The sequence below is a fragment of the Vanessa tameamea genome, chromosome 3 (genome assembly GCF_037043105.1).
Source record: "Vanessa tameamea isolate UH-Manoa-2023 chromosome 3, ilVanTame1 primary haplotype, whole genome shotgun sequence".
Lineage (NCBI taxonomy): Eukaryota > Metazoa > Arthropoda > Insecta > Lepidoptera > Nymphalidae > Vanessa > Vanessa tameamea.
Window position 1 is genome coordinate 1,687,837 of NC_087311.1, and position 16,070 is coordinate 1,703,906.

Genomic DNA, 16,070 nt, shown 5'->3' on the forward strand with positions numbered 1-16,070 from the left:
ATGTCCTTTGATGTATGCAAATCGTCGATTCATTGATTCATTTTCGTCTCTAGTTTGCAGCTTCCTATTTAATAATTATATCAAAGGAATTGCAAGGCATGCGTTATCATATGACAGATCAAGCGTAGCTTCATAAAAAAACTTTAGTACCTCAGTAAGATTCTTTATAATATCCCACTCCCAACTCACAACAAACAAAGCGCATTGAGAACACATGCAAGTCACGACATGATTAGACAATTACCGCTCCGATCATGACCGAGCACAGCGCGGCAACTCCCGAACGCAATTTCGGTTTCGGTCGCAGTTTCGGCAAGTTTACCGCCGAAACCGAAACTAAAACGAAACTCATTTTTTTGCCGAAACTCAACCGAAACCGAACTTTCGGTCGGACATTAATATAAAGTAATATGAGTTCAATCTTTGATAAATATTTTCTTCTTCAGTAAAAGGAAATTTATAAAATTTGTCGTTTCTGGGTACGTTTCGTGCAGGATTCGAATTTGGGTGCAGCGTTTTATGTGTGTAACATTTTTGATGCAAGAAGGTTTTTATATTACGAGTACTATAAGTTAGATATATAGAAAAGTATAAATACGAGTTACCGATGTTAGTAATCGTTTTAAACATCGAATTTTCTAGATTATTATAACCATTCACATACTTCACAGAACTTACCTTGACTTGTTTTGTAAATGAAGGTCTTAGTTTCCTTTCGATTGCCTTCATAAAGCCCGTGGTTCAATTTACGTTCAAGGTATGCTTACAAATTAAAAGTATGAATGTATTATTATATTATTCAATAAACGTATTTGTTTTTAAATTGATTGCGTTGTTTTGTTTGTAAACTTCGGAATAATAAGGGCACGAGTACAATTCGAAAGCAACTATCAATAAGATCTATTGATACTTGCTCGGTTCTGTAACACCTATTGAATGACAGAGGGGCAACTGTGTTTATCTCCGACGTAACGAAATAACTAATTACTATTCTGTGAATTGGTTTAGATTGCTATTAGGTGTAATTATTACAAATTGTGCCTGAGACACTGGTGGCTAATTCAAAGATTTTTTTTATGTACTTTAAATGGCTGATATTATAGATTTTGATTTCAAGCCGATTACAATATGGAAGACGTTTTAAGTGATCATTACATTTCTCAGATGTAAACAATAAATAAAATTTTATTTTCTGTGTAAAAATATTTCCAATTTTTCCTACTGACTTGTCAGAAATCGAGCAACTCCCTTAACTTTCTGTTATTGTCAATTTATTCAGTAATAATAACCAGTTACCTTTTAAAGCGTACAGAGCAACGTTTTGCAGATCCTGAATTGCTATAAAGTTTGTAAGTTACTTATTTCTCTTTGAATCGTAATTCTTTGAAGTTATTTTTATATTTCAATAAATCCAATAAATAGTCTCTGATGTGTGTGGCGTATTCCGATGGTAGAGGACTAAAGACAAAATAATAACTTCCTGAGGTCTGGGGTGCTTATTTCCGAACCGGTGATAGAATTTTGAATTTGGAATCAATAAGAAAGCGTAATACTTTTAAATGTTCGTTAATTAATAAAAAATTAGATAGTTTTTGCTGACTGATTAATAGGGCTTTGACAGTTTTCGACTACGAAGCAAAGCGAATCAACGGAAATGTTTGTAGGTTGCAGTTTATTTATCCGATACGGAACCCGCTCACCACATATTAGTATTGTGTTACTTTATGAAATAAGTCTCCCTCCATTATTTGCCATTAAAAAAAAACAAAGCGTTCAATGAAATAATTTATTTTATCTCTTTGTCTTCTTATATAAATATCACAATAATTATTATTTTGTGACCGGGAAAATAATTATTTACACAGCTTATTATATCATAAACTCAGCGGAACATAAACTGGAATCATTTATATTCTAATTTATTTAACTAATTGCTAAAAGCATCGATATATATTTACTAATATGTCAATGTGTAAAAGTAAACTTACATTGTCATTTCAACTATTGTCATTATTATAAAATATTCTTAAACATATTTAGAATTATTAAAAAAAAAAAGTTCAACTTTCACTTTGTCTCTTTAAAATATATACAAAATGCGTTAAAATTATATTTTGTAATTAAGATTATTATATTTTAAAATACTTGTAATTATTCAATTATTTTGTGTACTTTTATTCGAGACTAATATTAAATGAAACAGAGAAACATATCAAAAATTGAATGGTTTTAAATATTATCACATATTATTTTGTAATGTACGTTTTTTTTTTCTTCTATTGTCTGACGATGGAAGTAATTTTCACGTGCTTAAACTTGTCATGTTAGCTCCTTTACCGATCATTGCTGTTGAATTATACTTTTCAACCATACTTATTATGGATACATAAGAACCCGCGAAGAGAGCTATAAATGAAATAATGGAGATGAAAATGTTCTTCCAAAGAATCCAATTGAATTTCCCAAGACCTCTATCCCAATTGTGTACTGTATCAACGATCGCTGGAGTAAGCAGACCGAGACTGGAGAGGAAGATTGCACCGCATAAGTTGATGAAGAGTTCCAAGTCCGGAAAGGCTGCGGCCAGGGCAACTGGAATGATAATTGTTAATTAGTTAACCTCATTGAAACAAGTTCAGATAAGAACAGAGATGTATAAAACACAGGAATAGTTGCAATAATTAAAATGTAATCAAATTATATTTGTTGGCGTATTTACTCGCTGGGAAAACGTCTAATAAATAATATTTTGTTTTCCGATGTAATGTTCGTTTATTTTAGTTTAAATAAGTTAATTTAACCTTAAAAGCTTAAAGTGATTTCTATGATATACAAACTTATATTTACTTCTAATACCAGATGCTAACGCTTTGTATTGTAAGTCAGTATTTAGATAAAGACTATATCGATTTTTAAGCCCAAATGTAACACTAACAGTTCCAAGTATAATAAATTTTGATCATAAAAAATATTCACACGAGAGTTATTATTACCAGATCCAATCACAGCTGTTGTTCTGATGCTTATTTGAGTAATTTCATGATACTTTACAGCGATTTTGTCGTGGATTTGTCTCCAGATCATTTCCATGGGCACGTAGAATTGTAAGCTGTACGTGAAGAGGATCGACAGCGCCATCAAGATCTTTGCACTCTGTGCCAATCTGAATCGTAAAAAAATATATAATAAATATAATGTCAAGTAAAAAACTTTGTTACTATCTAAGATCTAAGGAAAGATATTGATAATCTTTTGGAATTAATAGTTGTGTCAAGAAAAGTGTATCATGTACAAAGTTTTAATTAAATTTTAATCTTTATAATTAAAAATAACTTACATTTCATCCTGTGGAAGATTAAGCGTGACACTACCACGAACGGATTCTCCAAATTTGATATAGCCGAAGAATCCAACTATGCCATACAAAGAAATAACGATAGTCATCGCTACATTCAGTACTCCAGGGCATCCGAGGAACTGTTGTGGCTTAGCCATCTCATTTTCAACTGGCATAACTACTCCAATTCCTTCCATGGCAAAAATCACCGTACTAGAAAAAATCGTATCACCTTATACAGTAAGGTATAAATATATTTCGATTAATTGTTTTAATCGATAAACTTTACACTTTATATTAAAAATAAATATCTTAAAATATTTAATCAATTATTTGACAGTGAAACAAGATGTATTTACCTGATAAAAAGAGGCCATTGCGTGACACTAGCAACCGTTTTCCTCTCAGCAGGGTTGGGTAGATCGGTGAATATGTAGTACATGGTAATCGCAAAGCATATGACGAGGAAGACATTGGCCAGTGCGGAGAATGGAACCAGCCATTTAAGATTTCGTATTTGACAAATCAATACAAGTGGTACCAGAGTAAGTGCACAATATACTTCAACGGATAATTTGTAATCTGGATTATACTCATCTAGAACCTGGAAAATTGAGAAAATAAAACATAATAAGTATCATTTGTGAAAATTTGGAAGCAGTCCTACACAAAAATTGGTAACGTTGTCGAAAACAGTTTTGTGCCATTTTTTTCTATACAGACTATGTTATAATTACTTTCGTATGTTTTTATTATTTTGATTTACGTTATTGATTTGCATGTATATGCATATTATTATTACTAAGTAATATCACGATTTATATTTAATTTTATTAAGCTAGACCCTCATGTTGTAGGCTGTCTGTCAAAATATTGTGTATCAGTTGTATTAATTCAATAGTTATTATTGGTAAAATACCTATTTGAATTGGTTGAATATGAAAAATGATAATGCTAATGATAAATGTGAAACGAACGATGGTATTTCGTTAGATTGGCTGCGCGTGCTGGTCGAATATCGTCTGAATTAGTTTGGTATAATGATTTTTATATTAAAGAAATTAAAACTCAATTAACATTTAAAAATATTTCTTGGATCATATATTTCAATAGAAGAATTAAGCTCTACTCCTGTCAGGTAGTTTTAGTATTTTTCTCATACAATAAGTCCACTAAATAAAACAATATTTGGTTATTGAGCGTTAGAAATATTTATTCAAAAGAAAATATATTTTATTGATCTACGAATTTCATCAAATTGTAAATTCAAATCACGGGGAGGCGACGGTATGAAACGATGAAGGAAAATATTCAATAAAAATAATGGCTTCGACATTTCTATTGATCATAAATGACTCAATCATTTGATTGTTAACCAAACGGATTATATGACTATTGTTATTAACTTGAATATGAATAAATATTTACTGTTATTGATTTAATAAATTGATTTCGGTTTGTCTTCATTTACCGTCGCCACAAATTGCAGGTTGTTTTGACTTTAATATACATGTGTTTCATATGCGGTTTGCGGTAAACAATACTATCTTGAAAGATTTTATACTATAATATAGATTTATTTAGTAAAATATAGGAATCATTTTTGGTTATTTTTTATTTCGATTTTGATAAAAACAAATGATGTGATGAAAATAAAATTTGTGTTTATAATTTATTGGGTGCTCGGCGGTGAAGGAAAATACCGTGTAGCGTGTATCTAATTTCCACCACCACCGTTTCCACCGAACCGCGCCGTCTAGTTGAATCAGTTCAAAAACCTTCTCCTTAAAGGGAGAGGAGGTTTTAGCCCAGGAGTGGAATAACCTACTGTTACTTTTTATTTAGCATCAGACACGACTCACACCAGCCTCACCATTTTTAATGTCAACATCTCATTTTTATTCGTGATGCATGGCGCAACGTGAATTTTAATCAAAGTTCAGGGTTACTATTCAAAAAATAATCTTTATGATTTAAATACCTTATTTGGATTAAGAAGTTATACTTTTGGTACATCACCAATTTTGCGGTCAGGGACAAAATCAAAAGAATGTTGCCTTGAATGACCTTGCATTCAGATTGAATAACTTATATGAAATATTTTCACAAATTATATCATCAACAAAAGAATATTATTTGAAGATTAAGATAAGAATATTGTTTATGTTAAGGAAATATTACCTCTTTAAAGTTCTCTGCAATGAACACGACATACACGCACAATGCGGCCAAGTAAGTGCAAGTGAGCGTGTAATCGATAAAAGTCCTGGAATTAAAAATAAAAAAAAACAGATAGTGGTGTTTTTTTTGTTTCAGGCACAATACAATAACAGTACAATACAGGTATTCCGTCATTTTTACGGCATTACTAATACTTGTATAATAGGTATTCGAAATTTGAAAAAATAAATTGTGCAAAAAGCAATACTTAGTAATGTTGTGTACTGGTTTGAAAGGGTGATTGAGGCAGTGTAACTATAGGCACAAGGAATATAGCATCATAGCTCCCAATCTTGGTGGCGCATAATCGTTGTGATGTATACATTGGTTAATATTTCTTACAACGCTAATTTCTATGGATGGTTATACCACACATAACACGTATCATCAGGTGGCAAGTTTGCCCGTGGAGAAATGTATAGCTATTTTTCTGTTATTTTCTGTTTATCTGTGTAGGGAATGGGGATGAGAAAAGCAGAGATTGTCTAACCATTCCTTCGATATTCACATTCCTTCACCGCTCGTTTATCATTCAACTGTCAAGGCTTCAAAAATCAGACTTAGATCTTAACTTTAAGACAGTTAATTAAATTTGTAATCCAATTAAGAACCGCTCGTTAAAATAAGACGATTGCCTTAAGGAAAATAATTTCTAAAATTTAATTATTAATAATAAATCTTTCCCCGTCTATTTTATCAGTTACACAATTTTATTCGTATTAAATTATTTTACTATCCAGATTATAAAACAAAAGGCAGATGGAGCGCGCTGAACATTATAGTGAAGCAATAAAAGCGAATACAAATTATCGTTGTAAAATTACGTGTCTTTTTAGTAGTAAGAAAATGATTGATATAATTGGTTAAAGTGACAGCACTTATAATCTGAGTATTATTCAAATTAAGTGTGATTTTGTACCTGGCAAAATTAGCCCAAGGTCGCAATCTTTTCGGCCCAAACTCAAAGGCCGCTCCGCAAGTTTCAGCGAATCCCATTGACGGTTTTTTCGCTTCCACGCAAACTTCCTGTGATGTTTTTACCTGTAATGTGTACATGTTTTTTTTTTAATATCGTTTTTTGAGTTTATTGGTAAAAAATCTTTATTTAATTTGTTTTTATATATGTCACAGTAGAATTGTAAATACCGTTACACGTTAACGTTATAATCTATCTTGAGAGATTGAAAACTGTGTAACCGTGTCATATTGTTCAACTATTATATATATGGTAGATTATAATCTATCGAAGTTAGTTTCAGTTAAATTAAAAAAACTTAACTTTAATTTTTTAAAATTTTATGTATAGTCTTTTCCAATTACAAGACAACTTAAGTCAAATCAACAACATTTGACTTCGAATTGACAAAACTTGGCGTTTTGAATGTCGACAACGCTGTTTTCGGAACATTGGAAGTAAAATAAAAATATTATTAAAGAAAAGCATATCAATCAAGAAGTATCACCAGCGCATAACATAGTTGTGCTATAAGTAAATTGCGTGGAATAGGTTATTTCTTGTTCGATTGGAATATGATATAAGTTTGCTCATCGTTCAAAATCGTTCCTCAGTTTACAATATCATTTTAAGATTTTCAAACATATGTGCCAATGTTACCTAGGTATGTGAGATGTCGATATTAATTTAAATCATATAAATAAAGAAAAGGGGGGTAATAACACTAACCAGTACATAAACGCAATGCGTACAAATGAAGCCGATAATAATTGTTCCAAGTGCTCCTATTGCTAACCCTGCATTCTTGAAGGCAGCGGGCATAGCCAGGATGCCGGAGCCAAGCGAGGACTTAAGTAAATGAACTAGAGAACCAATTGTCCTGAAATAAAAAGCATAATAATAATATTAAGACGTAAGTATCTATTTTATTAGTTTATAAAAAGGATCTATAATTAATTTATAATTAATTTCGAGAAGGTATTTATAATTAATTTCGTGCTTCACGAGAAAGAAACCTTGCATGTGTTGGACGAAAATCTTCAACACGTGTTGGTGCAATATTGATATAATTTTTATAGTAACTAATTTGGATGGGTAATTAGTCCAAGAGCCGAGATGGCCCAGTGGTTAGAACGCGTACATCTTAACCGATGATTGCTGGTACTAACCCAGGCAAGCATCACTGAATTTTCAAGTGCTTAATTTTTGTTTATTATTAATCTCGTTTATTATTAATTTCAACGAAATTCTGTCACACGTGAATCATCCAAGCCGCATTGGAGCAACGTGGTGGAATATGCTTCTACCCTTCTCCATAAAAGGAAGGTTGATACTATTATATTAGCTATCCGTCCCGACTTTGTACGGGTAAATCTCATAAAAAGTTACACCCTCTTTCGCTCGAATTTCCATAAATTAACGGATTATAATGGGGTCATAAATAAACAGAGAAATTCAAGAAGGGTAATATGTATAATACATACACATAGTAGAGAAAACCGAGAATATCAACTCTCCTGGACAGAATTAAACAAGAAATTTGTTATTTGTTTTTCAATCTAAAGGTTGCATATAGCTCATTCATTCTACTCGTCCGTAGCTAGTAAGATATAGAATAAGGCTTACTGTATAACAGATACATAGAATATATACAGGTCTTGAGAAACATTCAGAAACATTAAAAATAATCAACAACTCTTGACAAATGCAATTTTAAAGTCATCGAGCCCTGCTGGTTGTAATATTTGCAATACAAATTTGAATGTAATAAAAATTAATAATTATTTTCAAAGACATTCGTTTTAAAATAAAATATACCCTATAGTTACACAGTAAATTTCAGTTACGTTTTAATGATTTAATTATGTTAATAATATAATATCCCTTTCTAAGCTATGCGACTTTAAACGCTTTGGACCGTAGAATAATTATACAAATCAGCCTCGTGCCTTCTCAAACGAGTAACCCTTGACATAGAAGTATGCAGTATAGAGTAATTTTAGGAATTGGATTACAGAACGTATTAATAACTCGTGTTACGTTTTAAGAGGATTCAATAATTAATCTATATTTATATTATAAATGCGAAAATAACTCTGTCTGATTGTTCGTCTGTTACGCTTTCACGGCCAAAACACTGAACCGAATTAGATGAAATTTTGTATAAAGCGAGCTAAGGGTATAAGCCACTTTTTTGTATCTAACGTTTGACAACCAACTCCTAACGATAACGAGAACTAGTGTACTATACGATGAAGTTGTCTTGACCGATTTCATTCAAGGCGGTTAATCTCAAGGGAGACCAGCGAACTACGCAGGACATTATAGTATATATATATTCTAGTCATAAAGAGCCACTAAACCAACGAGGCAGTCAGTATACAATTTTATGTTAAATCACCTATTACTATAAAATAAATTCAACGTTATCTTATAAAAAAATATACTTTCTATTATTTTCAAATAAGTGTTTATTTATTCATATTAAAAACTTATACGACTAACTAATAAATTCTTTTTTACTTTACTTTTAATTCACCTTTGTAAAATTTGTTATTCCAAAGTGCTCGTAAGCCTACTTGAGGATTTTTATTTTACCTAGATTTTGATTTCTGGGATTAAAAATTGAAAGCGGATTAACATTTCGTCAGTCAAAATTAACATGGATTTGTTTTAATAATTGGCGTTGACTTTATGTAGCCATACGTTGCATCGACTCTTCAATAGGAAAACTGTATTTGCTTTGTATTATGATATTTTCAGACAATAACTTCCTTTTTTACGTTGATTACAAAATAAACTATATGCTCGGAGGTACGACACTTCATTGATATTATGTATAGTTCACATTGGCGAACTAGATAAGCTATATCATAATGAGTTACATAAATAATGTATAAAATTAAATATTAAGTACCTAATGAAATCTTATTACTGATGTCATAAAGTATTTAATCTATAAATTATGTACGTATATTAAGTATTTAAAACATCGGTATCAATAACTTATTCTAGCGTCTGCACGATTTCAAAATATCTTTGATATAAGTAATTTCAGGAAATACTTATAGTTATTTCCACAGAAAACCTTTTTCGTGATCTGATCTGGAGTCTACTAATTCCTTTTACTCAAGTTCCGATAAAGATTATGTTCTTAACCTTATCTTAAGGAGCATCGCGTTGAGTTCCTTTTATCGATTCATGACGAATCTTACGGAACGGATACATTTTTGTAAGTATTATCTATAATCCTAACTAATTTTATATACATAAAGATGTTTGTGAGTCAATCAGAAAAAAATGGCTAAACGGATTTTGATGAAATTTTGAATAGAGGAATTTTCACTGGGCCATCTCGGCTGTGCCTGTGACTGTTTTTATAATTCATCTCGTGCTCAGTGATGAAGGAAAACATCGTTAGGTAACCTGTGCGTGTCTTATTTCTATAAAATTCTGAAACATATGCATCCACCGACACGCATTGAAGTATTGATGGATTAAGGTTTAAATCTTCTCCGCAAAGGGAAAGATGGCCTTAGCACAGCGGTGCGATATTTACAGTCTAAAGTATTGTTTTTTTTATGGTCAACATATCGGTGACTTTATTTCAAATAGAATGCTGTTGAATACATCAGTGTACCCAAAAAACATGGAGCACCTCCACAAACAAATTACAAAGAAGCTAAGTTTGCTAATTTTAATCTACTTTTAGAGTATTTTGAGTGTTTTATTTTACTTACGAATTAGGATGTTCCACTTTCCGATGTTCGAAGGGATTGTACGCCTTTTCATTGATGACTTCCTTGGAACCTAAACTTAATGTTGATTGAAAACCTGGGTTCGTTGTTAGATTAGTCCTGCAAATTATGAATAAATATTATAGATGGGAATATCCATATTTTATATATTTTAATAAATAAATATTGGACAACATCACATACATTACTCTGATCCCAATGTAAGTAGCTAAAGCGCTTGTGTTATGGAAAATCAGAAGTAACGACGGTACCACAAACACCCAGACCCAAGACAACATAGAAAACTAATGAACTTTTTCTACATCGACTCGGCCGGGAATCGAACCCGGGACCTCGTAGTGGTGTACCCATGAAAACCGGTGTACACACTAATCGATCACGGAGGTCGTCAAAATACAGAAAATATTAATAAAGAACAGCAATTTAATTGTGTAAATTTTATTTTATAAATACGCTAACTTCAACTAAAAAATAAAAATCCATATCCAAATTTAAATTCATGTAATTTAGTATTTTTTCGTCCAAAATTAGGAAATGCTGAATTTTATGCCTCGGAAAAGAGTTAATTAGCTCTACTTGAAATCTCTTCAATCACGTAGGATAGCCTTATCAGACTACTGGATAATACCTGCGCAGTTGCCAGTTTGGGATTGAGAGATAATATTTAAAAAAGAGTTACCAACAAGTACGAATCCTTCCACTGTTTTCATTCACAATTATGAAATGACTTGCAGACCATGTAACACTGAGTGCATTGTTTTGATTTATACTTGAAGCTTTATGGGTATATGCATTTTCCATCCCATAAAGGTGCACTTTATATATTAAGCAGTTATATAATAGATATTTAGAATAATTTGTAGGGCATCTGTTGTGGTACTAAATATGTATAATAGATGATATATGAATATTTAACATATAAAAGTGTGCAATGGTGAACCGATACACGTAACATTGTTTGCTTTAAAATTAACTTGCTCTGTGCAAAACCGTCTGGGTAGGTAAAACCCATTAGTATTGCTATTACTTTGAAAGAAATTGAATATTTTTATGTTGCAACAATAGATCAACTATGAGATTTTGTATTGCTGTGTTCCGGTTGAAGGGTCACTGAGCCAGTTTAACTACAGGCACGAGGGACGTAAAATATTTTTTCCTAAGTTTTGCAGGGCATTAATATTTATATCACCAATGTCTAAGCGTGTCTAAGGTACGTCAGTGGTAACCAATCACCATCAGGTTGCTCATTTGGCAGTCCGCCTACCTATTTAAAAAATATATATATATATTTCAAGTGAAGTGAGTTCTTATATTCCGCTTGCGTGTTTTATTAGTCAATCGGTCATCGTGAAATATTGAACTTACGCTGTCAGGGGGACAAAGAAGGACATATTATCTAAAACGTACCCCAACACAGGCGGTAACTTAAAGTGTAAATCTTGTTAAATCAATTACAATATTAATATATTTTATATAAAACTAACGTCAACAAAGATTTCGTCTACTAAAAACCTTTCATCAAAAATTTATTCGATACTCCTATATTCTATATTTCAAAAGTTCTTTTCCAGGATTGAACTGTACATATCCAATTAAATGGCGTCAAAATTGATAAAGTAGATTTTCGTCGAAATAGCAAACGGACAGTTAGGTCATGTGTTAAAAATTTACAGTTTCGCTTTGATTCATTAGTATTGACTTATTTAACTACTAGACCGCCCGACCCGCTCTGCCTTCGCACGGGTGCAATATTGAAAAAGAAAATATTATGGTATATACATTATATACCCCATAGATTTCAGGAATAATGTTGCTTTCTACCAGTGAAAACATTTCTAAAATGGGTTGATCCCATGGTTTCGTAGATTACACATACAAACAAACAAACTTTACCTATTTATAATATTAATATACATAGAAACAATAAATTATTTGCACTATCACGATTATTTATTTATATTTATAATCAGGCATAGCAATGAGGCTTTTACGTATTGTAACATTATCGAGTCTGTATTTTGTGTTATAATTATTATTTATTGTATATTTGTATCTAGTATGCGAGATGTTTTTCATTTTTTTTATATTTGTATGGAATATTTTTTTTCTTTTAATTAATCACTAAATTAAAACTCAAATTCTTGTTTCGATATGAAATTTCATTTTTATATATAATATTAATACAAAGATTAATCATGTATTTTTAATATAAATATGAATAAAATTATTAACATATAATTATATATATTTATTGTAGCCTATTTCAGATTTTTACTTTTAATTATATAAAAAAACGTGTTCAATATTAAAGCTGTTAAATATAAAGAGCGTCTATACATATATAACACGCATAAGATATATCTGTATATAAAAAGTGAAGTAACAGCTTGTTAACATCCAACTGCTGGGCAAAAGCCTCTTCTTCATTTTGACGTTTGGAGCCTAATCCACCACGCAGCTCCAATGAGGGTTGGTGGATGGATACAAAATCACTCTAAATTGCAAAACACGTGCTCAAATCCAACACAATAAATTGAACAGTGATGAATAATATGTCGTTCAAATTAACAAACCGGTTTTGAAACTCAAGACTTAACGGATCCATAAGCTTAGAATTATTGTTTAACAATAACTCTTTTAACGACGAGAAAGCTATGGACATGTTCGAAGAACGTCTTGAATTTAGTAAATCGTGTAATTCTTCTAATTCACTGTAAATAATACGGGAGAAACATAAAATGAAAGGTTGCAATGTTTGGCATGATTCTGCGTTGCTTTCGTATAAAACGTAATTAAAAAAATATATGTATTATTGAACTAAAACGAGCAGTTGTTTTTCTTTTGTATTGTAAATGCATTAGTCAGTATAATATCAAATAAAAAGACTTAACATTTTACGGATCATGATTCGCAAAACGGCAAGTAAATGGAAATTCGTGCAAGGCCTTATTTGTTTTATGTTGTTTTTTTTTTTTTATTAATTTACAAAATAAATCGGAAGAATAGACGACAATAACACCGTACAGTCTGATAAACCATTATAAGCTTTTACAAAATTACAATTAAATTACATTACACACAACTAAATCAAATGTCTATGCCCTTATATTAAAGACGGTTGAAGAAATAACTAAAAGAGAATATAACAGTAGATTATAAAAAAATCTTTAACGCTGCTGTTTCAGTGACGTAATTTTATGTATGGGCGGATATCATTTTTGCAAGTAAGACTTCTTTGAAAGTAATATTTTGTTATATGTTCCAACAATAGATCGACTAAGAACGTATTTGTTTATATATTTTTATTCGAAGTTTAAATGATAATAATTTTAAAATTCGAATCCGATTTTGAATAAACCGTGGGTACGTTAAATATTATTACGATTAAAAATATATACTTTCATTTTATAGTTTTATGAAAATTACTTACGTCGAATTGAAATTGTCCAGAACGATCGTCCCTTTCTTCTCGTCTTGACCCATTTTTGTGGTTTGATCTGTAACAAAGAAATGTAAATAGTATGATATATATATATTTTTTATTTATTTATTATAAAAAAAAGATTTTACAACAAAAAAATTAGTTAATAAATTGTATTGATTTTATAAAAATATGTTACTGTTATTAGTCAGCTATTGACCGGGCCAAGTATAACTCCGCAGAAATGTCGAGCAAAATAAAACAAAAGGTGATGTCGGTTAAAACGGTCCAACAGGCTGCTGTTTACATATTTGAAATATTAAAAAAAAAAAACAAGAACGCTTTAAGGTGTACAAATTTTATTGATTTATTTAAAAATACATTATAAAATAACGAGTATTATCCCAATCGATTTCATAATGATAATCAATGGCGACTGAAGAACATAATTTTAATATAAACATTTTTAAATAAAAAAAAATGTTTAAGAGATATTAATCTAGCAACATTTAACGTTTGGACATTGATTGACAACTCAAAGAATACTTTAAAATTTAATCAATAATTCACCAGAAAAACAATAAGCAACCGAGAAGGCTCAGTGGGTAGAAGAGATAGATCTCACCTGAATGTCAGTTTTAAATAGAGATACCACTTGATCATAGTGTAGAGCGGAGAAGAAATTCATAATAAGGAAATCTGTATAATCTTACAATCCCTAGGAAGCTACTTTTCGGGGATCGGCATGAATTGTGGTCCATAACTTCTTACAAGGAGATGAGACCATAGATGACCAATGGGAAATTTACGGGCTGTTACATACAACTTTTAAAAAGATACATTAAAGTAATACCATTGTCATTTTAGCAATACTTAAATAAGAAAATTGCCTTAATTGTGATGAGTGGAATTTCAAAAGTAATTAAAGAACTACTAATCTACTTTATATGACTAATCAGCCAGTTACTTACTTACCTTACTTTAAAATTCAATTATCACGGTTAACAAAAAAATTGAAAAAATTTACTTTATTCAAGTACTTAGCTTTGGAGGAAGAGAAGACAAGCCTAGTATTATAAATATTTTGCCCAAAATGATTCTTATCGATTGAGTATAAAATTGACAAAAACATTTTGTCACAAAATATGATTTGCTCCAAGCGGATTTCGACCATTGAGCAGGGAGAGTACTAACTGTGCAGAACATATTATTGTCCACAAATGTGTGTGAATACTCAGGTGTACACTACTGCTCAAAAATACGAATGCACATACCAAAATGATGGCAAAAGATTTAGACGCAGAAAGAAAGGGAAACTATAGGCACAAGATGTTTCTTGGTTGTTGTCACATTAACGATGTAGGGCTTTGTGCATACCCGTATCCGTAGATACCACCCACTGCACCCACTGATCACCTTTTCTACCACCAAAAAGATAAATGAATAATACCACTGATCTTTTCTTATGAATTTTAGAGATTTACAAATCTTGTATGCACAGTTTTCACGTTTCCGCAATCGGAAAAAGTTTCGGCGAACCGAAAAGTTTGAAAACTATAGTCGAATGAGCTACGATTATATCTGAAAATATATACAAATCAAATATATCCGCCTAGTTTCATTTTAGTTTTCAATCGGATTAGTAGTTTTTACGTATAACCAAACAAAACTTACCTCTTCATGATATTAGTATGAAGAATAACTCGAGAAGGCGTGAGCATATTTTATAGCTATATATTTATTACACGCGTCATGCGGTGCCTATAAAATGACGCAATTATAATGATAGCCCTACTAACATATAAAGCTGAAGAGTTCGTTTGTTTGCACGCGTTAATCTCAAGATCACCAAAAATAGTAACTACTGAGTTTCTCGACGGCTCTTCTCGGTAAAATAAACTTTTGATATTGGTTAGATTCGGAGATGAGCCCCGAGACATAAAATTGAAGAATGAACTCTTTTTCTTTGTATCTTTTAAGTATCGACGTCGTCATAAATAATTTAAAAAAAGAACGATTTATAGATCGTTCAGGCCCCCATGAATAGGCCCGATGCGACCGCATTATTTGCATTCTCATCTAATATCTGTTGTCGAGGCATTATAATAATAAAATATGTATTTCACGTTAAAATATACATTGTACGTCGCGACGGGTAGTTAGTATTCTATAATTTCATACGCAATTAAGGTGCACAAACCGTACGATATTTTATTAAAATACTTGCCATTGCTTTGTTGCGTTTATAAAAAGTCGAAATTGTTGAATTAATTATTAGGAAAATCGGTGACACACACGATACTAAAGAGACTAACAGACTGATGCATATCTTCTTACAAAAACTAGTTTAACATAAAATGATTGTGAAATTATTGTGCT

At 31.2% G+C, this 16,070-nt stretch overlaps 2 protein-coding genes across 2 annotated transcripts in view; one reads left to right on the forward strand and one right to left on the reverse strand.

Annotated features, from left to right (window-relative positions):
- Nucleotides 1–2,245: 2,245 nt before the first annotated feature.
- The window catches only part of LOC113397205 (proton-coupled amino acid transporter-like protein pathetic), a 66,738-nt gene continuing 52,913 nt past the window's right edge, over nucleotides 2,246–16,070 (reverse strand). Inside the window, exons 2-10 of the mRNA XM_026635439.2 lie at nucleotides 13,701–13,767; nucleotides 10,253–10,369; nucleotides 7,242–7,392; nucleotides 6,477–6,598; nucleotides 5,519–5,603; nucleotides 3,697–3,941; nucleotides 3,338–3,550; nucleotides 2,994–3,163; nucleotides 2,246–2,592 (exon numbers count right to left, since the gene is read on the reverse strand). Of these exons, the coding sequence (XP_026491224.2) occupies nucleotides 2,303–2,592; nucleotides 2,994–3,163; nucleotides 3,338–3,550; nucleotides 3,697–3,941; nucleotides 5,519–5,603; nucleotides 6,477–6,598; nucleotides 7,242–7,392; nucleotides 10,253–10,369; nucleotides 13,701–13,753 (1,446 nt within the window). The 5' untranslated portion in view covers nucleotides 13,754–13,767 and the 3' untranslated portion in view covers nucleotides 2,246–2,302. The remainder of the gene's footprint in view (nucleotides 2,593–2,993; nucleotides 3,164–3,337; nucleotides 3,551–3,696; nucleotides 3,942–5,518; nucleotides 5,604–6,476; nucleotides 6,599–7,241; nucleotides 7,393–10,252; nucleotides 10,370–13,700; nucleotides 13,768–16,070) is intronic.
- LOC113395457 (proton-coupled amino acid transporter-like protein CG1139) overlaps nucleotides 11,798–16,070 on the forward strand; it is a 225,368-nt gene continuing 221,095 nt past the window's right edge. The window contains exon 1 of the mRNA XM_064217564.1: nucleotides 11,798–11,804. The gene's annotated coding sequence lies outside the window, so the exon portion shown is untranslated. The remainder of the gene's footprint in view (nucleotides 11,805–16,070) is intronic.